This window comes from Schistocerca serialis, chromosome 11 (genome assembly GCF_023864345.2).
Source record: "Schistocerca serialis cubense isolate TAMUIC-IGC-003099 chromosome 11, iqSchSeri2.2, whole genome shotgun sequence".
NCBI lineage: Eukaryota > Metazoa > Arthropoda > Insecta > Orthoptera > Acrididae > Schistocerca > Schistocerca serialis.
The window spans coordinates 153,531,462-153,559,034 of NC_064648.1; the positions used below are offsets into that span (position 1 = coordinate 153,531,462).

The 27,573-nt window shown below is 42.8% G+C and overlaps 2 protein-coding genes across 2 annotated transcripts in view; both read left to right on the forward strand.

The window, feature by feature from the left end:
• The window catches only part of LOC126427018 (uncharacterized), an 80,564-nt gene extending 70,468 nt beyond the window's left edge, over positions 1-10,096 (forward strand). The window contains exon 4 of the mRNA XM_050089174.1: positions 9,494-10,096. Coding sequence (XP_049945131.1) covers positions 9,494-9,883 — 390 coding nt within the window. The 3' untranslated portion in view covers positions 9,884-10,096. The remainder of the gene's footprint in view (positions 1-9,493) is intronic.
• Positions 1-27,573, forward strand: part of LOC126427016 (zinc finger protein 93-like) — a 325,645-nt gene that overhangs the window by 16,718 nt on the left and 281,354 nt on the right. The gene's annotated exons all lie outside the window — the stretch shown is intronic.

A 27,573-nucleotide genomic window follows, 5' to 3' on the forward strand; every position in this document is an offset into this window, starting at 1 on the left:
CCACGTATGCCGAGGAGCAGATGCCCGTCACCCTGGGGCATCGGGTTTCCCAGCAATTGCCATCCTAACAGGGTGGCCTTTGCTACAGCTGGGTGTGGGAAGGGCCCCTGTTCGGAGTGGGTGGATGACACACAATGAAGTGTAGCACGTTATCTCTTGCTGGTGGTCAAACACAAGCAGTGTCTAAACGATCAAGGTCTAAATTCAGTGCTAACAAATATGACTCCAAATCATTCCCTCCCCCCCCCCCCCCCCCTCTCCCCAGCCACACCATGGGAGGAATGCCAGGCTAAGGATGGCAGTGAAGATTATTCATCCTGGTACATTGTATGTATGAGACTTGATGGGGAATCTTTCTTCTCAGTGAAAGTTTTTTGTGGAGCATTTAGAGGACAAGTTGGGGAGGTGGAAGGCTTGTCCAAAATGTGGTCAGGGTCGGTCTTGATCAAAACAGCATCCTCTGCCCATTCAAGGGCACTACTCGCCTGTGACAAACTGGGGGATGTTTCTGTTTCCATCACACCCCATAAGAGCTTAAATATGGTGCAGAGTATCATATTTCACATGGACCTTCTTTTGCTGTGCGCCAGTTTAGAGTGGCGAGGTGTCTATTTCATCCGGTACGTCCACCAGGGTCCGAGGGAAATCGGGTTGCCACCAGTGCCTTCATCTTGGCCTTCTAGGGTGACACATTACCCGAGAAGGTCAAGGTGATGGTCTACCACTGTGATGTAAAGCCGTATGTCCCTCCCCCGATGTGGTGCTTTAAGTGCCGGAAGTTCGGCCTTATGTCTTCCCACTGTACTTCCAGCGTCACCTGTCAGGATTGTGGATGTCCTTCACATCCCAATACTCCCTGTGCCCCACCTCCCATCTGTGTCAGCTGCAGAGAGCACCATTCGCCTTGCAGGCCAGACTGCAGGATTCTCCAGAAAGAAAGAAAAATAATGGAATACAAGACCCTGGACCAACTGACCTACACTGAGGCTACATCCTGTGCGTATGATGTCAACCTATGCTGCTGCTATGACAACGGTTGTACCATCTTCCGTTCTGCCGGGTACACTTGGCTCTCAGAGCTGTCAGACTCCACCTGCCCCCTTGGTGATGGGGGGCACTTCCCTCACTGTTGCTCCTGCACAACCTACTTCAGGACCCCCCCCCCCCCCCCAAACCATTGGGGACGTCAGTCACCACTTCTCAACCTAGGAAGCGTAAGTCGTCTTCGGCTCCTCTCTCCAGGAAGGAGGTTTCCCTTGGATCACTCCCTTCCCAGGTTCTTACCAGTGGCAAAGCTGCCAGCTGCCAGTGGCTGAAGCAACCACAGGTAGCTGGTCGTAGGGGTTCACGGTCCTCCTCAGTCCCTGAGACTGAATCAGTGAAGCCCTCCCAGCAGGACAAACCTAAGGAGCAGGGAGAGAAACCTAAAAAGAAAAAGATCTCCAAGAATCAAGGCACCGTGGTGGCACCCACACCACCACTACCTACAAGCTGTGTGTCTGAGGATGAGGTGCAGATTCTGGCATCCACTGAGGACCTAGATCTCACTGGGCCCTCAGACACAATGGATGTCGATCCCACAGGTACTCATCTGGTGGCATCAGGTGACCCCAAGGCGTAGACTGCCTCGTTGACTGTTTTGTGCCTACCCAGTCTCACGATCGTGTAATTCTCCAGTGGAATTGCGGTGGTTTTTTCCACCACCTGGCTGAGCTACGGCAACTGATAAGCTTTCTGCAATGCCCTCCAGGAAACTTGGTTCCCGGCAATGTGGACCCCTGCCCTCCGCAGCTGTAAGGGATATTACAGGAACCGTGGCGACTATAATACGAGTGTCAGGTGGAGTTTGCGTCTATGTCCTCAACTCAGTATGTAGTGAACCTGTGCCCCTTCAAACCCCTCTTGAAGCCGTGGCTGTCAGGATAAGTACGACATGGGAAATAACTGTCTGGAATGTATATCTTCCTCCAGGTGGTGCAGTACCCCTGAATGTATTGGCTGCACTGATTGATCAACTCCCTAAACCTTTTCTACTTTTGGGAGATTTTAACGCCCATAACCCCTTATGGGGTGGCGCCTTGCTTACTGGCTGAGGTAGCGAGGTCGAAAATTTACTGTCACAACTTGACTTCTGCCTCTTAAATACAGGTGCCCCCACACATTTCAGTGTGGCAGATGGCACATATTCAGCCATTGATCTCTCAGTTTGCAGTCCTGACCTTCTCCCATCTATCCATTGGAGAGCACATGATGACCTGTGTGGTAGTTTCCACTTCCCCATCTTCCTGTCACTCCCCCAGCGTCATGCCCACAGATGCCTACCCAGATGGGCAGACTGAGAAGCCTTCACCTCTGTTGTCACCACTGAATCTCCCCCACATTGTGCCATAGATGTTGTCGTTGAGCAGGTCACTACAACGATCGTTCCTGCGGCGAGAAACGCGGTCCCTCATTGTTTAGGGTGCCCCCGGCGAAACACAGTCCCTCGGTGGGCGCTGGAAGTTGCTGAGGCAATTAAAGAGTGTAGGCGAGCTCTACAGCAAAGTAAGCACCTAATAGCCTTTAAGTGGCTCCGTGCTCACGTTCACCTGCTAATAAAATGATGGAAACAGGAGAGTTGGGAGAGGTACGTTTTGACCATTGGGTGTCGTACGTCACCTTTCCAAGTCTGGACAAAGATCAGGCATCTTTTTGGGTACCGGACCTTGACAGGTGGCCCTGGCATTAGCATCAATGGTGTGTTACCTACCGGCGTAAACACAATTGCCGAGCACTTTGCTGAGCACTATGCTTGAGCCTCTGTGTCGGAGAACTACCCCCCAGCCCTTCGCACCCTCAAATGGTGCCTGGAAATGAAAGTCCTCGTGTTCACTACACACCACAGTGAACCCCTATAACGCCCCGTTTACAGAGTGGGAGCTCCTCAGTGCCCTTGCACATTGCCCCGACACAGATCCTGGACCAGATCGGATCTACAATTAGACGATTAAATATCTCTCGTCTGACTGCAAGTGACATCTTCTCATCATCTTTATCTTGATCTGGTGTGATGCCAAATTTCCATCGCTGTGGCACTATCATTTCGGTGCTCAAACTCAGTCTAAATCCACTTGACGTGGATAGCTACCGGCCTATCAGGCCCCACAATTTCTTTGTAAACTGCTGGAACGTACGAGGTGTCGGCGGTTGGGTCGGGTTCTGGAGTCGCGTAGCCTAGTGGCTCCGTGTCAGGGCAGCTTCTGCCAGGGTAGCTCTACCACTGATAATCTTGTGTCCTTCGAGTCTGCCATCCAAACAGCCTTTTTCAGATGCTAACGTCTGGTTGCCATCTTTTTTGAGCATGCGACATGACCTGGTGACATCATATGCTGGCCACATTGTAGGAGTGAGGTCTCCGGGTCCTGCTCCCGATTTTTATCCAAAATTTCCTGTCGCTCCATATTTTCCGTTCCAAGTCGGTGCCTCAACCGGTTCCCTCCATATTCAGGAGAATGGCATTCCACAGGGCTCCGTATTGAGTGTGTCTCTATTTTTAGTGGCTATTAACGGTCTACAGAAGCTGTCGGGCCGTCGGTCTCACCTTCTCCGCACGCGGATGATTTCTGCCTTTTGTACTGCTTCTCCAGTACTGGTGTTGCTGAGCTTCACCCACAGGGAGACATTCACAAGGTGCAGTCGTGGGCTCTAGACCACGGCTTTCAGTTTTCAGTCATGTGTTATGCACTTCCGTCGGTGTCGTACCATTCATCTGGAACCAGAACTTTATCTTAATGGTGATCTACTCACTGTAGTGGAGACGTATCGATTCTTAGGACTGATTTTCGACACCCGATTGAATTGTATACCTCGCCTTTGTCAGCTTATGCGTAAGTGCTGGCAGCATCTCAGTGCCCTCTGCTGCTTGAGCAACACCAACTGGGGTGCAGATCACTCTACACTGCTGCAGCTATACAGAGCCCTTGTTCAATCCCGCCTCAACTATGGGAGTCTGGTTTACGTTCGGCGGCACCCTCAGTATTGCGTTTACTCGACCCAGTGCACCACTGTGGCATTCGCCTAGCGACGGGAGCTTTTACAACGAGTCCGCTGACCAGTGTCCTGCTGGAGGCTGGAGTCCCTCCATTGAAGATTAGGCGTGAACAGCTGCTCACCCGTTATGTTGCACACGTTCGTAGTTCTCCTGAGCATCCGAATTACCGTCTCCTTTTCCCAACCACGGCGGTTCATCTCCCACATCAGCATCCCAGGTCAGGACTTATAATTGCGGTTCACATCCGGTCCCTTCTGTCTGAACTGGAGTCCTTCCTGTTAACCACTTCTCCTCGAGGTCCATTCACGTACACCTCCACAGTGTACACGTAGGCCTCAGATTCTTCTGGACCTTTCGCACGGCCCTAAGGGCTGTGTTAACACTGCGGCTCTCCGCTATCACTTCCTCTTGGTTCTTGCCACGTACTGTGGCCTTGAAGTGGTTTACACCGAGTGGCTGATGGTCACATAGGCTTTGTGTATGTTCGTGGAGGACATATTGAACAGCACTCCTTGCCAGATGGCTGCAGTGTTTTCACTGCAGAGCTGGCGGCCATATCTCGTGCTCTCGAGCACATCCGCTCGTGCTCTGGGGAGTCATTTCTCTTGTGTACTGACTACTCGAGCAGCCTGCAAGCTATCGACCAGTGCTTCCCTCACCATCCTTTGGTAGTGTCCATTCAGGAGTCCATCTATGCGCTCGAATGGTCCTGTCATTTAGTGGTGTTTGTGTAGACTCCAGCACATGTCGGAACCCCAGGCAACGAACTTGCCGACAGGCTGGCCAAACGGGCCACGCGGAAACCACTTCTGGAGACGGGCATCTCCGAAACTGATCTGCATTCTGTCTTACGCCGCAGGGTTTTTCGGCTTCGGGAGACGGAATGGCGTAACAGTATGCACAACCAACTGTGTGTCATTAAGGAGACTACGTTTGTGTGGAAGTCTTCCATGTGGCCCTCTCGCAGGGAATCAGTTGTCCTCTTCCGGCTCCACATTGGCCACACGTGGTTAATGCACGATTACCTCCTCCGTCGCGAGGACCCACCTCAGTGTCGCTGTGGCTCACAAATGACGGTCGTCCACCTCTTGGTGGACTGCCCACTTTTAGCCACTGTGCGGCAAGTTTTTAATTTTCCCAGCACCCTACCTTTGGTGTCTGATGACAATGACTCAACAGCAGCTTTAGTTTCACATTTTATTCGTGAGGGTGGGTTTTATCATTTGATCTAAGTTTTAGCGCATGTACTTTGTCGCTCTGTGACCTCCACCCTAGTGCTTTTAGGGTGTAGGTTTTAATGAGGTGCAGAGTGGCTGGCTTCTCCTTCTTATTCTCATGGTCAGCCAGCCACAATAATCTGCTCTCTTGTTTTGATCTCTTCTACGTGTTTCTTGTGTCTCTGTGTGGTTTTCTTGTCTGATTTTGTCTATTTTAGTGTTTGTTGCTCTTCTGTCACTCTTTTAGCTTTCTCCTTTCTTCCAGCTATGTTTTGTATGTCTCGGTTATTTTACTCCCACCCTTGTGGAATTATTTTAATCGGAACGAGGGACTGATGACCTAGCCGTTTGGTCTCCCACTCCCCTCCTTCTTTTAAATCAACCAACCAACCAACTATGACTGAACCTATGTGATCATTCCATTTCATATGCCTACAGAGTTACACACACATGTATTTGTATGAGTTGGTTGATTCCAGCAGTGACTCATTGACATTATAGTCATAGGATACTACGTTTTTATGTTTTGTGATGTGCACAATTTAACATTTTTGAACATTTAAAGCAAGTTTCCGATATTTACAGCACTTTGAAAACTTATCATGATCCGATTGAATATTTATGCAGCTTCCTTCAGACAATACTTCATTTCACATTATGGCATCATCTGCAAACACTCTGAGGTTACTATTAACATTGTCTGCAAGTCTATTAATGTACAACATGAACAGCAAGGGTCCCAACACACTTCCCTGGGGCACACCCAAAGTGACTTCTACATCTGACGATGACTCTCCATCCGAGATAACATGCTGTGTCCTCCCTACCAAAAAGTCATCAATCAAGTCACAAATTTCACTTGATGCCCCGTACAATCATATTTTGACAATAAGTGTATGTGCAATACTGAGTCAAATGCTTTTCAGAAATCAAGAAACACTGCATATTCCTGGTTACATTGATCCAAAGCTTTCAGTATGTCATGTGGAAAAGTGTGAGTTAGGTTTCAGGTGACTATAGTTTTCAAAAACCACACTGGTTGGTATTGAGGGGGTCATTCTGTTCAAGATACCTAATTAGACCTTAGTTTAGCATATTAAAAAAAGTTGAAAACTTCAAAGTTAATATACTCATGTATTTTTGAGAGTTGCACAGAATTGCTTTGGGAGAGGTATATTTGAATTCTAAACTTCACATACCATAAACACAAAAAATTACAAAAATCTGGTAACCAGGCAGTCCCCATGTCGGATGATCTCAATGATGGGAAGGAAAGACTCATTGTTGGGGACTGCTCTGGGCAAGATTTGAAAACCTGAAAGCTTAAAGGTGGAAAATAGGGTAATATGCAAGACAGAGATTAGTGCTAAAACATCATGCGTAAGTTAATAAGAACAGGAAGCTAACTGCATTGTATGTGATAGAGGTGGGGCGGGCACGGCAGTAAGTAGACAGGTCAGAAAGTGAAAGATGTAGAAAAGTAAAAATGGGTAAAGAAAAGAATAGTTGCCGTGAAGAAATGCTGAAACTGAAGAAATCAATATAAATTAATGCCAGTTGGGTGGCAAGAACTGAAGACATGTTTTAGCACCAGTTCCCACATGTGGAGTTCTGAGAAACTGGTGTCTGGGGGAAGAGTCTAGAAAATGTGTGTGGCGAAACAGGCTCTGAGGTCATGACTGTGATGTTGTAATGACTGCTGATATACACCCTCTGCCTGCGCCCATTCGTTGCAACTGCTAACTCGGTGGTAGTCGTGCCGATGTAAAAGGCCAAACAGTGCTTACGTAACTGCTGGTATACGACATGTCATTTCACAGGTACCTCTCCGTTTGATATTATATGTTTTGCCAGTTACAGAGCTGGAAAAGGTGGTGGTAGGAGAGTGCATAGGGTGAGTCTTGCAGTGGGGACAGTCACAGAGTAGGGAGATGGGTGACTAAGGTGCACACGGTCTGACAAGGCTATTGCAGAAATTGGGAGGATGATGAAAAGCTATTCTAAGTGTGGTGGGCAAAATCTCAGACAGAATGTACCTCATTTTAGGGAGTTGTGGCCTTGTCAAAGTAGCTGATTACTACATTCGAGACTAGGATAATACTGATTGAAAAGAGGTGTACTCCTAAATTATTTTTTGGAGGGATCAGTGGTACTGGAATTGGATGTGGTGGTCTGGGAAATCTGGTTTTGAACTAGACTGGTGGGGTGATTACGTCCTGTGAAGGATGAGGTGAGAATGATGGTGTATTGCTGTAAAGAGTCTACATCTGAACAAATGCATTTGCCTCAGTGCCAAGGTTGCATAAAAGGCTCTCGCATGTCATATAAAATACAGTTCTTGGAGCTATATTGCACAGAAGTCTCTTGCATGTTGTTTGCCAGCAACGTTAGCTCATTAGCAAAAGCCAGGCATATGTTCCTCATATTGTCTGCTTTGAACCCATCCTTAATCAAGTGTTTGCAATTCACTTTTTTCCCTATTGTGATTTTTTATTCTTTTCAATTTTACAATCATTCGTTATTTTTTACCCAGATGGTGAAATCTGTCTACTAGTTTTTGCGTCACCTAATTTTAATTTGACTACCCGTTAACTTCGTCTTACGTTTACTGATGCTCATTTTATAACATTTTTCCAAGGCTCTATTCATTCTGTTCAATTGATATTCCATGTCCTGCGTCATCTCTGACAGAATTACAGTGTTATAAAGTACAGAGTGGTTATGATTGAACATTTGTTACTTGACCCAGCGTAGATGGAAAACTATTTACTGTAAGTGTACCCAACTGTACAGGAATGATGTTCAGACTGCGTACAGCAGCATGTGCTTTTCTAGCAGTGTTAGTGTCACGATCAGCTGTTAAGACATCAGTACTGGTGCAATGATGTACATTGAAGCACAAACATCAACTTGTGTTACAGTTTCAGGCAGTCAATGTGGGTCTGGACGAGGTGAGCAGGACTTTACTTGTAAAGTTGTTTTATCAAAACAACAGCAAAAGTGCTTCTGCTCTGCGTGAGTATTGACGGATTATAAAAATTCAGGGAGGTCCTCTTTCCACAAGAATGTGAGTCGGGAGTTCGAATTAACTGCCAATTTCAGAATTGTTGCTGGGGGAGTTCAATGACCAGTTGTACCACAAATTGTTGAAGTTACTGTTGCCCTGTCTGAGAATGCTGGATGCAATGTGCAATCTTCAAGCATTGCACGAGCCGTTTAACGACAGCTAAACATTTCGTAGCCCACTGTTCGAAGTGTGCCGTGAACAGTTGTGAAATGAAATGGCATCTCTTAGTGGCTCTGGGATGTTGCGGATGCAAGGGTTGTCACTTTGAGCAATGTTTGTAACCGGGAATGTGAACTTGGTACACAGTTTACAAATGGTACCCACTTGTCTGCAAATTAAAATATCTTTCTTTCCAAGGTTTATTAATTAATTCTCTTCTGCATATCCTTACAAATATTTCCAAAAAGTTTCACTGTCCTACAGTAACTCGTTTATCGTGCAGGCCTTGTCTAGTAGTGAAAGTCTAATGATAACCACCTTGTATATTTGCAGATGTTTCTGCAGCATTACATAACTTGCTATTTCAATTTGTTCATTGTTTACAGAGAGACAGTAGCACCGGGAACAGCTCTCTGTGGAATAGATAACCTTCCAGACGAGGTTCTCATCGAAATATTCTCCTACTTGCGGCCGTTCGACTTGACGTGGTGTTCGCACACGTGCAGCAGGTGGCGTGCTATTCTACGCGAGGAGAAGTCGCTGTGGAGGTGCTGGCGGTGCTGGGTGTACGACGGGATCGGGAGGGAAGTGCTAGCTATGGCGGGTGCAGTGCCGCAGCTGGAAACGCTCTACCTCCTCTACTCGGGTACGTTCGGGGTCCACGTCGCCTGGCCGGAGGCCACCGTCTTCTACCACTACGGCAACGCCGCAGCAACGTGGGAGCCGTACTTCCGGTGTTTCGATACCGAGTGCCTTGTGATAGACCACTCGATGCAGAAAAATATTTTTTCCTACTTGTCGTGGGTCGACCACCTCACGTTGAGGAGGATATTCATCGTAGAACAGTCGTACTTTTGTAACCCGTCTGACCGTACGTGTGAATTTGCCGGGCCGGTTTACGATGCTGATCGTGAGGACGGTTCCGTGCAGAGGGTCATGGAGGCATACCGCGTGAGGGTCAGAGCGGCACACCGCGACCTCCTCTCCGGGAAGGGTCGCCGCCGCGGTAGTGCCTCGGAGGTCCCCGCCCCGACGTCCGGAGCGGACGCTGCCGTGTGCCCGGCGTTGGAGGAAGTGAATGTGTTCAGCAAGTACATCCGGGACGAACACCTCGAGAGACTTTGCAGTCTGGGTCCGGTGCGCGCCTTGTACGTCCGGTGCCAGCGGCTCCACAGCCTGACTTTCGTGCGGGGCTGCAGTGCGACACTGGAGGAGCTGGAAGTCTCGGACTGCCGATGCCTCTTGGAGGACGCGTTCGCAGATCTACGCTATCTGGAGAGGTTGCGCGTGCTGCGGCTGTCGGACTGCCACGTCGAGGCGCAGACTGTCGGCAGTTGTGTGGCCGGCCTCCCCCACCTGGAGTCCTGTACGATAAATGGGTGTGAAGTCCTTCAGGATCTCTCCTCGTAGGATCCTTGTGCTGTGGCCTGTGTCCGCAGATGTAGTGGTGTGTCCTGTATCCTTACTTTAAGACACTGACTTGTTGAAATTTTCTTGTGATAACATATCATTATTTCGAGTCAATAAATATGATGTGTTGGAAGAAGGGCAGTGAGAGAGATGGGCTGATCTTGTGCAATATATTATACAATTTTTTATTTGACATTAAATATTGTAAAATTATGTATATATTTACTATGACTGTTCTAAAACTAAAGAACATTTTGATACGATGAGCCGAGTAAGTCTTCCACCGCCTCTGCTACCATTCCCTAGACCTTCCTAACTGTTATGATAAATCAACAAACCCAACAAGTCTGGAGTCACATGTGATTAGCCTGCCCTGGTCTTCAGGATACAGTTTCAATCTCTATAAAGTATATCCACATCTGAGAAACAATAGAACGATTCACATTAAGCTATCTGGCCACATCAGTTTGCGACTGTTTTGCTTCCTTTCTTTCTGTGGCCCTCCACCTCAGAGATCCTCGTAGGCATCATCTCTGTGCCGTACTGCACTGTCTGTGACTGTGTACGTAGTGCTTGTGGACGTGGGGCTACATGGCAAACACTATCTCGTTTCGTAGGTGCCCTGACAACATTGGCGTGGTTGTGCATTGGCCAGAATGTCTTCAGTGCAGTACATGAATGTACGGACATCTGATTGGCAGTTTGTACGATTACGTCACGAATTAGACACAGGATGGGGAAACAGCGGTTTGTTGCTTTAATTTTGGGCACCAGAGGAAGATACTAATGCAATCTATTCTTGAGTATTGCTTGAGTGTTTGAGATTCCTACCATGTTAGACTGAAGGAAGACATCAAAGCAATTAAGAGGTGGGCTGCTAGATTTATTACTGGTAGGTTTGAACAACATGCAACTGTTACGGAGATGCTTTGGGAACTCCACTGGGAATCCCTGAAGGGAAGACAACATTCATTTCAAGAAACACTACTGAGAAAATTTAGAGAGTTGGTATTTGAAGCTGACTGCAGAATGATTCTGTTGCCTCCATTATATATTGCACATAAAGATCCCAAAGATAAAATACAAGAAATTAGAGCTCATACGGAGACATATAGGCAGTCATTTTTCCCTTATTCTATTTCTGAGTGGAACAGGGAAGGAAATGATGAGTAGTGGCACAGGGTACCCTCCGCTATGCAGAGTATCAATGTAGATGTAGATAACAAGGTGGCTAGAAATGTGTCCATGCAGTGGAGAAAGTGGATTTGAAAATGTTATTGGAAATGTGAAAACATGAAAGCAGTACATAGATGATGGCACATCACATGTAACAATAACAAAATTATGCATAATCTTGAAGAAGGGATGATGTGGCAGGAAAAAATTGGTAGTGGATGAAGTAGGAGTGGATGCAGTGGTACAAGCTTTCACAAGATTTCCAAAGAAGGCTATACGTCAAGCTGTGTGTGAATCAGGTGTAAGCAAATCAAGTGTTGCTGCATTTCAACCCACTGACATACTAATATTTTTCCCCACAGTACCTAATATTTACCATTCAAATGTACGAAAATCAGCAGTTTTGTCTTATACATTTTTCTCAAATTGTATAGTTTTTTTGATAGAAATTCTTTATAAAATCTGGATTAACCTAACAAAACCTGAAAATGATTGCTTGTAACTCGCAAAACATTGAAGGAAATTGAGTGTGTTACACAACAGTAAATAGAATCATTTCTCAGGTTTCCAGTGGTATATAACATGTCATGTTATTTATTAACAGAGGAGAAAAAACACCAAGAAACACCGTAGATGCTAAGCCCATCTCGCAGTTGGCAATGTAATAACAGACTTGACGTCTGTGGCTCTATAAGCAAATGGGTTAAAGCAAGGAAAGTGGAAACCCTACAATCCCAGGTTGCTTCATGCAGTGAACGAAGATCATCTGGATAGGTGCCTTGAATTCCGTGAATGAACTTGAATAACAAACAGCTGACTGAAGCCATGTTTGGTCTGATAACATGTATATTGAATGGAATCAACAATCACCACAAATGTGTGTACCAGACAAGTGATAAACCTCACATTATAGAAGAATTAATTGTTAATCTTCCTGGATTATCAATGTGGGTGACATATCTGTCAAGAGGATTTGTAGGGCCATTCATTTTTGAAGGAACAGTGACACTTGTATAGTACGTCACCATGTTGCAGAAATGAATTGTGTAAGCTGTTCATCAAGTGTTCTTAAGTGAAGATTTCGTCCCCCTCCTCCCAACAATACAGTGCACCGTCACATTAACATTGTGACGTGCAGCAATTCCTGGGTGAAACATTTGTCAGGAATTGTTGAGATTCTGCCCAGATCAACCAATGTAAAACCATTAGACCTTGTTTATTATGGGACCTGTGGCATATATTATGTCACAGTGGGACATTATGCAGAGAATTAGTAAACAGAATGCTGCTTGAATTTCATTTTTGTATAAGCTTATTTTGGCTTTATTACCTTCATTACCCCCCCATGAACTACGGACGGCGGAAGGCTTGTGTGTGTCAGCGATACAGATGGCCATACCGTAAGTGCAACCACAACGGAGGGGTATCTGTTGAGAGGCCAGACGAACGTGTGGTTCCTGAAGAGGGGCAGCAGCCTTTTCAGTAGTTGCAGGGGCAACAGTCTGGATGATTGACTGATCTGGCCTTGTAACACTAAACAAAACAGCCTTGCTGTGCTGGTACTGCGAACGGCTGAAAGCAAGGGGGAACTACAGCCATAATTTTTACCGAGGGCATGCAGCTTTACTGTATGTTTAAATGATGATGGCATCCTTTTGAGTAAAGTATTCCGGAGGTAAAATAGTCCCCCATTCGGATCTCCGGGGGGGGGGACTACTCAGGAGGACGTCTTTATCAGGAGAAAGAAAACTGGCATTCTACGGATCGTAGCGTGGAATGTCAGATCCCTTAATCGGGCAGGTAGGTTAGAAAATTTAAAAAGGGAAATGGATAGGTTAAAGTTCGATATAGTGGGAATTAGTGAAGTTCGGTGGCAGGAGGAACAAGGCTTTTGGTCAGGTGAATACAGGGTTATAAATACAAAATCAAATAGGGGTAATCCAGTAGTAGGTTTAATAATGAATAAAAAAATAGGAGTGCGGTTAAGCTACTACGAACAGCATAGTGAACGTATTATTGTGGCCAAGATAGACACGAAGCCCGCGCCTACTACAGTAGAACAAGTTTATATGCCAACTAGCTCTGCAGATGATGAAGAAATTGACGAAATGTATGATGAGATAAAAGAAATTATTCAGGTAGTGAAGGGAGACGAAACTTTAATAGTCATGGGTGACTGGAATTCGAGAGAAGGAAAAGGGAGAGAATGAAACATAGTAGGTGAATATGGGTTGGGGGTAAGAAATGAAAGAGGAAGCCGCCTGGTAGAATTTTGCACAGAGCATAAATTAATCATAGCTAACACTTGGTTCAAGAATCATGAAAGAAGATTGTATACATGGAAGAAGCCTGGAGATACTAAAAGGTATCAGATAGATTATATAATGGTAAGACAGAGATTTAGGAACCAGGTTTTAAATTGTATGACATTTCCTGGGGCGGATGTGGACTCTGACTGCAATCTATTGGTTATGAACTGTAGATTAAAACTGAAGAAACTGCAAAAAGGTGGGAATTTAAGGAGATGGGACCTGGATAAACTGACAAAACCAGAGGTTGTACAGAGTTTTAGGGAGAGCATAAGGGAACAATTGACAGGAATGGGGGAAAGAAATACAGTAGAAGAAGAATGGGTAGCTCTGAGGGATGAAGTAGTGAAGGCAACAGACGATCAAGTAGGTAAAAGATGAGAGCTGGTAGAAATCCTTGGGTAACAGAAGAAATATTGAATTTAATTGATGAAAGGAGAAAATATAAAAATGCTGTAAATGAAGCAGGCAAAAAGGAATACAAACGTCTCAAAATTGAGATCGACAGGAAGTGCAAAACTGCTAAGCAGGGATGGCTAGAGGACAAATGTAAGGATGTAGAGGCTTATCTCACTAGGGATAAGATAGATACTGCCTACAGGAAAATTAGAGACCTTTGGAGAAAAGAGAACCACTTGTATGAGTATCAAGAGCTCAGATGGAAACCCAGTTCTAAGCAAAGAAGGGAAAGCAGAAAGGTGAAAGGAGTATATAGAGGGTCTATACAAGGGTGATGTACTTGAGGACAATATTATGGAAATGGAAGAGAATGTAGATGAAGATGAAATGGGAGATATTATACTGCGTGAGGAGTTTAACAGAGCGCTGAAAGACCTGAGTCGAAACAAGGTCCCGGGAGTAGACAACATTCCATTAGAACTACTGACGTCCTTGGGAGAGCCAGTCCTGACAAAACTCTACCATCTGGTGAGCAAGATGTATGAAACAGGCGAAATACCCTCAGACTTCAAGAAGAATATAATAATTCCAATCCCAAAGAAAGCAGGTGTTGACAGATGTGAAAATTACTGAACTATCTGTTTAATAAGTCACAGCTGCAAAATACTAACGCGAATTCTTTACAGACGAATGGAAAAACTAGTAGAAGCCGAGCTTGGGGAAGATCAGTTTGGATTCCGTAGAAATGTTGGAATACGTGAGGCAATACTGACCTTATGCCTTGTCTTAGATGAAAGATTAAGGAAAGGCAAACCTACGTTTATAGCATTTGTAGACTTAGAGAAAGCTTTTGACAATGTTGATTGGAATACTCTCTTTCAAATTCTGAAGGTGGCAGGGTAAAATACAGAGAGTGAAAGGCTATTTACAATTTGTATAGAAACCAGATGGCAGTTATAAGAGTCGAGGGGCATGAAAGGGAAGCAGTGACTGGGAATGGAGTGAGACGGGGTTATAGCCTCTCCCTGTGTTATTCAATCTGTATATTGAGCAAGCAGTAAAGGAAACAAAAGAAAAATTTGGAGTAGGTATTAAAATCCATGGAGAAGAAATAAAAACTTTGAGGTTCGCCGATGACATTGTAATTCTGTCAGAGACAGCAAAGGACTTGGAAGAGCAGTTGAACGGAATGGACAGTGTCTTGAAAGGAGGATATAAGATGAACATCAACAAAAGCAAAACGAGGATAATGGAATATAGTCAAATTAAATCAGGTGATGCTGAGTAAATTAGATTAGGAAATGAGACGCTTAAAGTAGTAAATGAGTTTTGCTGTTTGGGGAGCAAAATAACTGATGATGGCCAAAGTAGAGAGGATATAAAATGTAGACTGGCAATGGCAAGGAAAGCGTTTCTCAAGAAGAGAAATTTGTTAACATCGAGTGTAGATTTAAGTGTCAGGAAGTCGTTTCTGAAAGTATTTGTATGGAGTGTAGCCATGTATGGAAGTGAAACATGGACGATAAATAGTTTGTACAGGAAGAGAATAGAAGCTTTCAAAATGTGGTGCTACAGAAGAATGCTGAAGATTAGATGGGTAGATCATGTAACTAATGAGGAGGTATTGAACACAATACGGGAGAAGAGGAGTTTGTGGCATAAGTTGACAAGAAGAAGAGACCGATTGGTAGGGCATGTTCTGAGGCATCAAGCATTGGAGGGCAGCGTGGAGGGTAAAGATCGTAGAGGGAGACCAAGAAATGAATACACTAAGCAGATTCAAAAGGATGTAGGTTGCAGTAAGTACTGGGAGATGAAGAAGCTTGCACAGGATAGAGTAGCATGGAGAGCTGCATCAAACGAGTCTCAAAACTGAAGACCACAACAACAACCACTTTCATTAGTACATGTCCTGACACTGTAGATGGACATACGTCAACTCCGAGTAAACTATTACTACTGGCCGTAGTTGTTGGAATTAATATTTTTTCAGTAATGTTTTAAAGTTGTTTGATAATGTAAAGTTGCACTTATTTTATGTTTTTTATTATTTTGACAGCTGTAGAAATTCAAGTTTGAGTAAACAACTAACTGTCATACATAAATTTCTGTGACTGTCAAAATAATAAAAACTATTATAATATATGGGCAACATCAAATTATCGAACAACTTTAAAACGCTTCTGAAAAAATATTTCATCCATCAACCACAGACAGCAGCAACAGCTTACTCAAAGTTGACATACATTTTAGTACAATGACAGGACTACTAAGCAGCATACTGTCTACTAATACTCTCCCATTAGATTTCTTCCTGTGAGGAACGCAGAGGGATAGCACCCACACAACAATGCCATGTATGCAGCACGACTTGACTGCCCGTGAATCCATTTGCGTGGCAACCATAACATATGTGTGTGTATCTGTGCCATAGCATTGCAAGTGCTCTATTAGTACTGACGGAGGGCATTTTCAACGTCTTCAACAGTGAAACATCATCAGTAATGTCGTGACCATGTATGTGACTTAAAAACTCATTATTTTTGCTAGCATTATTAAACTTCTAACAGTTGAAACCCGTCTGTGGGACACACTGTACGGTATATCGAGCAACATTTGAGACTGGATTGAGGACTTCGTGGCAGGGAGGATGCAGCATGTTGTCTCTAGTGGACAGTCATTGGTAGAAGAAGAAATAACTTCAGGAATCCCCCGGGAAATGTGTTCAGAACTTCATTGTTCATACACTCATTGTTATAAAAGGAGCTGCACCCAGAGGGATCCAAGTGATCAACTGCAAACTGGGTGGGTATGTTGCACACATCAGCTATGCCAACGATTACTTTTGCTCCGTCGGCCACGCACTCAGGGAGCGCAGATGGGGCCGTGATGGCATAAGCATCGGTCAATGTAAGAGGTCCCCAAACAGCTGTGCCAGCCAGTATGACATTGGGTAGCATCACTGAGAGTGTCACCTGAACACGCACTGTGATCAGGCGACACTTTTGACACTAGGTTGCCCAGCGGGACAAGTTCAAGACGGGCTGCAGGAGGCTGGTTGTCCTTATATTGTTCAGCACACATCAAAGCATTGTACATTACTACCACTGCCTAATGTCAGTGACAAGTTGTTGAAGGCACCGATAGGAAAGTCTAGTAACGCTTCTCTCTCGTTAAAAAGGCAAAAAGTGAACAGTTCTTCGTGTAGAGAATGGAGAATGTAAAAAGCGTGTGATGAAGGGTATTCTGTGTATCAAATGCAACTACTGGTTACATGAATAGTGTGCGAAAGTAAATCTAAAATTCGTCAGCGATGATTTTCCGTGGCCATGTAACGGTTGTTTACGTGACGAAACGGCCGATCTTGTAAGTGCAGTTGATACAAAAAACGAAATTATAAAGCTACTACAAAGTGACATTGAGGCATTAAGGACCGAACTTTCGACCATCAAGAAAGAAAATGATACAGTAATACAAGAAAAGAAGTCCTGTGTGTGTAAAAAACATCAAACAGAAAAGCAAGAAGATCGCGAAAACACGAGTGAACTATAGGACTTTAAAAACAACAACAACATTTCAAGTGTTCCCGTTGATGCCTTGGTAAACTCAGTAAGCCAAAAACCGGATTTTAAATATAAATGGAAGGTAGTGACATACAGCAAAAGGAAAAACAAGGCGACAGATATGCAACAAAAGGAAAATGACTTTTTAATAATTGGCGATTCGCTGCTGAAGAATGTCGCTGTCCCCAATTGCAAGATCGACGTACTACCTGGAATTAGAATGCAACAACTTGGTAAACATTTTAAAAATATGGTAAATGCAAGACAAACCACTACAGAATCAGGTTCTGAAACCAGACATAATTATAAAGGGATGTTTATACATGTTGGAACGAATTCGTTAAGGAGAAGCAGTGAGGAAGAAATGGCAAACGAAACAAGAAACATGATTCGTTCTGCAAGAAATATGTATGCAGGATTTCGGCTGGTACTTGGCGGAATCATAAACAGTAGGTCAGTGAGTGAAAAATACTTTGCCAAAATAGACTTGCTCTTAAAGAACAATGTGATCATCTTGGGGCAGTTTTTATAGACACAAACAAATTCCTAAGTGAAAACTTGCTAGCGAAGGATGGCTTGCATTTAAATAGACTGGGGTCTGTAACATTCAGCAGAATGTTTGCAGATGTCTGCAAAATCATTAGAAGCAAGGGAAACTAGTAATATGGCCTGCATGGGGTGAAAAATCATACACTCTAGCTGGAAAAGAAAAATATAAGCACCATACAAACAAAGACGATGCTAAAGAATTTGCCTCAGAATACACGTCACAGCATGTAAACCAACAAAAGAAAAATTACATAAAAGTACTTCATCAAAATATTCAATACTTTGGTAACAAAAAATTAGAAGCAGAAGTACTCCTGAGTGAAGTAAGACCAGACATATTATGCATCAGTGAACTTGGACTAACTGAAAGTAAAATAGGTAATGTTGCAATAAAAGACTACAAACTAGCTAGTTACTTCTGCAGATCTAAATATAAGAGTGGTGGCATTTGTATGTATATTAAAACAGGTACTCTCCTAAAGAATGTAAACAGTGAAGCTGCTACATTGCCCATAGCTAGAGAAAAAGACTTTGAAATTACTGGTATAGTGACAGAGGATTTTAGAGTGTTTTGTGTGTACAGATCACCATGTGACAATATCAGTATCTTTCTGAAAAAAATTACTAGCTTATTGAGAATGAATATGAAGAGAAACCTTATTATATGTGGAGACTTCAACATTGACATGGGAAAAGACAAAAATAAGACAGGATTTTGAAGAATTGTTAATACACCATAACATGAAAGTAGCAATAACTGCTCCAACAAGAGTGACTTCACAAAGTGAGACAGTTATTGACAACATAATTACTAGTATGTGTAACTATGACTCACATGTAGTTCAGACAGAAATATCTGATCATCATGGACAACTAATCAGCTTTTGCAGAAGTAATGACACAGTATCAGAACCAAAACGAACAACCAAATAAATTAGGATCATCATCAAGGAAACCTGGAATGAAACCCTACAGGCCCAGAGTGTAAATGAAAAATATGATGCATTTATTTCTTCAATTAAATACCATTTTAATGTAGCATTTCCCAAAGTAAAGAGACAAGAAAGGCTGCAGGATTAAACACAGTGGATTACCACTGAAATACTAGAACATTGACGAAAGCTGCAGGAACTGAAACAGATGGGCGAAGCTGAAAACTATAAAATGTTAAAAAATAAGTATAGAAAACTAATAAGAGAAGCAAAAGAAATTGACACCACCATAACGAACTCAAAAAAACAAGGCAAAGGCAGCTTGGAATGCAATTATTGCTGAAAGAAAGGAAAAAGATGGGTCAAACAAAGAAGAAGGTATTAGGCCAATTAAAATAGACAACACAGTGGTCACAGATGGTATGGAAATGGCAAACATACTGAATAATAACTATATCAGTGTAGTAGAAAACTTAAAATTGGAAAGAAATAGTCAAAAACAGAAGAGTATTAAGGTACCAAAAAGATCATGCAGTACTATGTTCTTAAGACCAGTCACGGAAGATGAACTACGGAAAAATATACAGAAAATGAAGTCCAAGAAATCAGCTGGTGATGATGAAATATCAAATCATGGAATAAAGCTGGTAACTGAGCAGATAATACCACTGCTGGACATAGCAAACTGTTCTTTCAGAGATGGAATTTTTCCAGAAAAACTGAAGATATCGAAGGTGGTGCCAGTGTACAGGAAAGGGGATAAGAACGACCCCAACAACTACAGACCCGTGTTACTTATGTCCAGTTTCTCGAAAATCCTAGGAATGCTTATGTATACCAGATTAGTTAATTATTAGGACAAACATAACATTCTCATACCCCCACAACATGGTTTCAGAAAGGGTAAATCTACAGAATCAGCAATTGCCAGTCTAACAGAATACATTTTACAGTCATTACATGAAAAAAAGGTTGTCTCTGCAATGTTTCTGGATCTTTCAAAAGCATTTGACACCATTGACCATGAAATGCTGATACAAAAATTAGGCAACTATGTCATTCGAGGGCAGCCAGGTGAATGGATAAAATCATACTTGTGCAACCACAAGCAGTATGTCTCATTAGGAAACTCATACCAGTCAGAAACCAAACACATCAAATATGGAGTGCCGCAGGGTTCGGTAATGGGGCCATTGTTATTCAATGTGTTTGTTAATGACATAGGTGTTGAGGAGGAAGAAAAGAAAATATTGTATGCTGATGACATGACAATACTAAATAGTGACCAAAATATGGAACAGCTTGAGAGAAGAGCATACGTATCTGCAAATGTCACAGCTCAGTGGCTTTTGGAAAATGAACTGGTTATAAATCTAAAATAGACTATGGATGCAGTGTTTAAAAACAAGGAGAAGGCTGTAGACATGGATTTAGAGGTTGATGGAACAAGGCTGGAAGAAGTAGAATCTGCTAGATTCTTAGGTATTCTTGTGAATAATGAACTGAAATGGAAAAAACATATTAATAATGTCTGTAAGAAACTGAGCTCTGTCATACTCTTAATGATGCAGCTATCACAGTATTCAGACAAGAACCTTGTGTACAGGAGTGACTGTGTGGGGAAACTCAAACAAACAAGAGACAAAACGAGTGTTCACATTACAAAAAAAAGCAATTAGGACCATTTTAAGAAGAAAGACCTCTGAAGCGTGCAGAAACTGTTTCAAGAAGTTAGGTATCCTAACTTTTTTGTCATTGTATATATACAAAACAATAATGTACATCACAAAAGGTAGTGAGGACTGGGTTACAAATGCTAGCATACATGCCCACAATACAAGAAGGGAGAATGAAGTACGGAGCATACCCCACCGACTGGCAATGCTAGAAAAAGGACCCCAATACTCTGGTATCAGACTACTAAGAAGTCTGCCTAAAAATCTGCTAGATAGTGTACTTGAAAATGACTTTCCAAAGAAACTTAAAGACTATCTCACTGAAAAAGAGTTTTACAGTGTTGCAGAATACTTATGCCATTAAATTTATATACATTGTTATTCATTATCAATTCTGTAAAAATGTAAGCTAAAGGGGTAGAAAAATAAGTGATAATGAATGTTACTACTTTGACATGGCCTATATTATACGTGCACAATGTAATCTTACAGGATCAAATAAAATTCAATTCAATTCAAAGGCACACGCGCACATCATATAGGATCTGGATGGCGGACACGCATCACGAGGAGGGAGCACCAAAGGATTGTTCACTACATGTGAGCAGATCTGACAGCAACTATAGGGGCCATCTGGTGGGCTGTACTGCCTTCTATGTGACATCCTTCAAGTGCTAGTGCTATTGTCAAGTGGCTGCACACACAGAGCTCATTGCACGCCACCCATTTCGATGCCTGCCACTCACACCCCAAAGTGTCGTGCCCATCTTACCTCGTGACCCGGTATGTCATTGACAGCGAGTGCTTATCAAGGATGAGGGTATCGTCCCGAGTGCCCTAGAGATTTATTTATTTATTGTTCCGTGGGACCACATTAAGGAGAAGTCTCCATGGTCATGGAACGAGTCAATACATGAAATTATAACACGGTTGTAGAAAATAGATAAAATGAAATATAAGAAACATTTTCAGTTGTAGATTGTAGAAACAGATAAAATGAAATATAAGAAACATATTTAGGTGACAAGTCGTTAGTTTAAATAAAGAAAATCAAGAATGCAACACTGGAATGTGCTTAATTTTTTAGCTCTTCCAGGAGCTCCTCGACAGAATAGGAGTGAGCCATGAGGAAACTCTTCAGTTTAGACTTAAAAGTGTTTGGGCTACTGCTAAGATTTTTGAGTTCTTGTGGTAGCTTATTGAAAATGGATGCAGCAGAATACTGCACTCCTTTCTGCACAAGAGTCAAGGAAGTGCATTCCACATGCAGATTTGATTTCTGCCTAGTATTAACTGAGTGAAAGCTGCTAACTCTTGGGAATAAGCTAATATTGCTAGCAACAAACGACATTAAGGAAAATATATACTGTGAGGGCAATTTCAGAATTCCCACACTATTGAATAAGGGTCGACAAGAGGTTTTCGAACTTACACCACACACAGCTCGAACAGCCCGTTTTTGAGCCAAAAATACCCTTTTTGAATCAGAAGAATTACCCCAAAAAATAATACCATATGACATAAGCGTATGAAAATACGAGAAGTAGACTACTTTTCGTGTTGAAATGTCACTTATTTCAGATACTGTTCTAATGGTAAATAAAGCGGCATTTACTTTCTGAACAAGATCCTGAACATGGGCTTTCCACAACAGCTTACTATCTATCCGAATGCCTAGGAACTTGAACTGTTCCGTCTCGCTTATAATATGCCCATTCTGTCTGATTAAATTATCAGTTCTTGTTGAATTGTGAGTTAGAAACTGTAAAAACTGAGTCTTACTGTGATTTAGCATCAAATTATTTTCCACAAGCCATGAACTTATTTCATGAACTACATTATTTGATAATGTTTCAATATTACACACAAGATCCTTCACTAACAAGCTGGTGTCATCAGCAAACAGAAATATTTTTGAATCACCTGTAATACTAGAAAGCATATCATTTATATAAATAAGAAACTGCAGTGGCCCCAGCAGCGACCCTTGGGGAACACCCCATTTAACAGTGCCCCATTGGGACTTAACATCACTACCACTCTCAATATTGCGGAGAATTACCTTCTGCTTGCTGTTCTTAAAGTAAGAGGCGAACCATTTGTAAGCTACTCCCCTTACTCCATAATGGTCCAACTTCTGCAGTAATATTTTGTGGTCAACACAGTCAAAAGCCCTCGTTAAATCAAAGGAAACACCTAACGTTCGCAACCTTTTATTTAATCCGTCCAAAACCTCACAGAGAAAAGAGACTATAGCATTTTCAGTTGTTAAGCCATTTCTAAAACCAAACTGTACATTTGACAGCAAATTATGTGAATTTAAATGCTCCAGTAACCTTGTTACATATAACCATCTTGATAACTTTAGCAAACACCGATGGCATAGAAATAGGTCTATAATTGTCAACATTATCCCTGTCTCCCTTTTTATAAAGTGGCTTCACTACCGAGTACTTTAATCGGTCAGGAAACCGACCACTCCTAAAGGAAAAGTTACAGATATGGCTAAGTACTGGGCTAACATACATGGAACAGTACTTCAGTATTCTGCTAGATACCCCGTCATATCCATGAGAGTTCTTGGTCATTAGTGATTTAATTATTAACTCAATCTCCCTCTTGTCAGTATCACGGAGGAGAATTTCAGGTAACAGTCTCGGAACACTTTTTTCTACGAGCGCTATATGATTCCCTGTTGGGACTAGGTTTCTATTTAGTTCACCTGCTGTATTCAGAAAGTGATTATTAAATACCGTACATATATGCGAATTATCAGTAACACGGACATTCCCACTACGCTTTGATTCTATATCCTCGACCTGTCTCTGCAGACCAGCCACTTCCTTTACAACTGACCATATGGTTTTAATTTTGTGATGATGTGTGATAGGACCACTGTTATTCTCTACGTGTATAAATGATTTGGCAGACAGGGTGGGCAGCAGTCTGCGGTTGTTTGCTGATGATGCTGTGGTGTATGGTCAGGTGACAGACTTGAGAGACTGTAGGAGACCACAAGATGACTTAGACATAATTTCTAGTTAGTGTGATGAATGGCAGCTACCTCTAAATGTAGAAAAATGTGGGTTAATGTGGATGAGTTGAGTAGTAAAAACAAACCTGTAATGTTTGGATACAGCATTAGTACTGTCCTGCTTGACACAGGTGTGTCATTTAAATATTGAGCGTAAAGTTTCAAAGTGATATGAAATGGAATGAGCATGTGAAAATTATGGTGGGAAAGGTGAACGGCTGACTTCAGTTTATTATAAGAATTCTAGGAAAGTGAGGTTCAGGTGTAAAGGAGACTGCATATAGGATGCTAGTGTGAACTATTCTACATCTACATTTATACTCCGCAAGCCACCCAACGGTGTGTGGCGGAGGGCACTTTACGTGCCACGGTCATTACCTCCCTTTTCTGTTCCAGTCGCATATGGTTCGTGGGAAGAACGACTGTCGGAAAGCCTCCGTGCACGCTCGAATCTCCCTAATTTTACATTCGTGATCTCCTCGGGAGGTATAAGTAGGGGGAAGCAACATATTCAATACCTCACCCAGAAACACACCCTCTCGAAACCCGGCGAGCAAGCTACACCGCGATGCAGAGCGCCTCTCTTGCAGAGTCTGCCACTCGAGTTTGCTAAACATCTCCGTAACGCTATCACGGTTACCAAATAACCCTGTGATGTAACGCGCCGCTCTTCTTTGGATTTTCTCTATCTCCTCTGTCAACCTGATCTGGTACGGATCCCACACTGATGAGCAATAGTCAAGTATAGGTCGAACGAGTGTTTTGTAAGCCACCTCCTTTGTTGATGGACTACATTTTCTAAGGACTCCCCAATGAATCTCAACCTGGCACCCGCCTTACCAACGATTAATTTTATATGATCATTCCACTTCAAATCGTTCCGCACGCATACTCCCAGATATTTTACAGAAGTAACTGCTACCAGTGTTTGTTCCACTATCATATAATCATACAATAAAGGATCCTTCTTTCTATGTATTCGCAATACATTACATTTGTCTATGTTAAGGGTCAGTTGCCACTCCCTGCACCAAGTGCCTATCCGCTGCAGATCTTCCTGCATTTCGCTACAATTTTCTAATGCTGCAACTTCTCTGTATACTACAGCATCATTCGCGAAAAGCCGCATGGGACTTCCGACACTATCTACTAGGTCATTTATATATATATTGTGAAAAGCAATGTTCCCATAACACTCCCCTGTGGCACGCCAGAGGTTACTTTAACGTCTGTAGACGTCTCCCCATTGATAACAACATGCTGTGTTCTGTTTGCTAAAAACTCTTCAATCCAGCCACACAGCTGGTCTGATATTCCGTAGGCTCTTACTTTGTTTACCAGGCGACATTGCGGAACTGTATTGAGCGCCTCGAGTACTACTCGAGTGTTTGGGATCCTAACAAGATCAGATCAAAGGAACACATTGAAGCAGTTAACAGGCCGGCTCCTAGATTTGCTACCAGTAGGTTTGAACAACATGCAAGTGCTATAGATATGCTTTGAGAACTCGAATGGAAACCCCTGGAGGGAAGGCAACATTCTTTTCAAGGAACTCCACTGAAAAAGTTTAGAGAACCAACATTGGAAGCTGACTGTAGAACGATTTTGTTGTCTCCAACATACATAGAACATAAGGACCATGAAGAGAAGATGCGAGAAAGTAGGACTCATTTATTCCTCATTGTAGTTGCAAGTGGAACAGGAAAGGAAATGTTTAGTAGTGCCGTGAGGTACCACCACACAATATATGGTGGATTGTGGAGTATTGATGTAGATGCAAACATAGATGTGATGGCAATGATGAAGATGGAGCCCTGCAGACTGGCAGTAGGGCATCTGTAGTGATGAGCCCCACTTCTATCTTGGAGGCGGCAACCACTTGGTCCGTGTCTAGAAGTGAAGTGAAGAGCACCAGAGAGGGCAGTTTGTAGTCTCCTGTCACACATCTCACCGGCTCGGTGTTGGAAGAATTATCCTACGGTGTCCATTCACTGTTAATGTTCCTGACAGGATTCGTGATAGCCATACGATACACGGATGAGGATCTGCAAGAAGTAGTTCTGCTGTTCATAATTGCCCATCCCCTACTTGAGCAGGACAGCCCTATCCCCATACCGCTGCCACCTCACGAGCATGCCTCCTACATATACATACGTACTGTGCCAACCACTGTTAGGTGCCTGGCAGAGGGTACCTAGTACCACTACAAGTCACTTCCTTTCCTGCTCCACTCACAAATAGAGTGAAAACAATGTCTGTCTGTATGCCTCTGTACAGGTCCTCATTTCTTTTATCTTATCTTTGTGGTTTGTATGCAAAATGTACCTTGGTGGCAGTAGAATTGTTCCACATTCAGTTTCAGATGCCTGTTGTCTAAGTTTTCTCAGTAGTTTTACTCAAAAAGGGAGTTGCCTTCCCTCCAGGGATTCCCATTTGAGTTCCCAAAGCATCTCATTAACACCTACATGTTGTTCTGACCTACCAGTAACAAATCTAACAGCCTGCCTCCGTAATGCCTCAATGCCTTCCTTCAATCCACTCTGGTTTTGGTCCCAAACACTCAAACAGTACTCAAGAATAGGTCGCACTAGTGTCCTGTAAGCCATCTCCTATACAGATGAATCACAATTTCCTGGAATTCTCCCAATGAACCGAAGTCGACCATTCCGCTTCCCTAACAGAGTCCTCACATGCTCGTTTCATTTCATATTGCTCTGCAGTGTTATGGCCAGATATTTATATGTTGTGGCTATGTCAAGCAGGACATTCCTAATGCTTTATACAAACATTATTGGTCTGTTTTTTCTTCTTGTCTGTATTGATTTGCATTTTTCTACAATTAGAGCTGGCTGTCGTTCAGCATACTAACTAGAAATTTCATCCAAGTCATCTTGTATCATTTTACAGTCACTCATCTTTGATGCCTTCCTGTACACTACACCACCATCAGTAAACAACTGCAGATTGCTGCCCATCAGATCATTTATGTGTATATAAAATAACAGCAATCCTATCACACTTCTCTGGGACACTCCTAAGTATATCCTTGTCTCTGATAAACACTCACTGTCATTGACAACATTCTGGGTTCTATTACTTAAGAATTCTTCAAGACACATATCTGGGAACCTATTTCATATGCTTGTACCTTTATTAACAGTCTGCAGTGGGGTATCAGAAATCTAGAAATATGGAATCTGCCTGTGCTCTTCATTCACAGAATATTGTGAGAAATGGGTAAGCTGAGTTTCGCTCGAGTGATGCTTTCTAAATCTGTGCTGATTCGTGGTGCGGAAGTTTTTCTATCTCGGGGAAATTTATCATATTTGAACTGAGATTATGTTCAAAATTATGCAGTGAACTGATGTTATGTTAAGGCCTTGCATTTGTGTTACTCTGCAATGGCTAGCCGCACTGCCCAGTCTCTCTCTGGTCAAGAATATGTGGGATGCCATGGAGCATGACATCAGAACTTCACCACCACTTACTGTTCTGTAGGATCTACACTCTCAGGTTCAAGTGACTTGGGATGGCACCTGAGACCTATACAACTCCATGCCACGCATCTTGATATTTGTATTTGCAACCATAGGTCCTGACGCCATACTAGCATGTATGTTTTGTGGCTCTGTAGTACAATACCTATTGGCTCTCCTAAGTTGAAAGTGTAATGATTTTCTATATGATGTGTGGTACCATCTACCTGTCTGTAAACAATGATCGCAATCTGCCTTGTCCTTCTGGGTTCAGCTCTTTTTATGACAATGAGTGTATTACATATACAATATTAGTATCAAAATTTTTACAGTGTAGCAAAATAAATGTCTATGCATGCTACCCACTGCTGTATAAACTTTATTGACATGTGTTCCAATTAAGTTTATGCAGCAGCTTAAGTTGTATATAAACATATCCTTTGTTAAACAATATTTATAATAATCTCAGACCTTTCTGCAGATCATGTAGTTATCTATACTGAAGTCCTCTGTAAAAGATCTCCACAAATATGGTATCCATTGAGATCTTGATAAGATTTCAAAGTGATGGAAAGA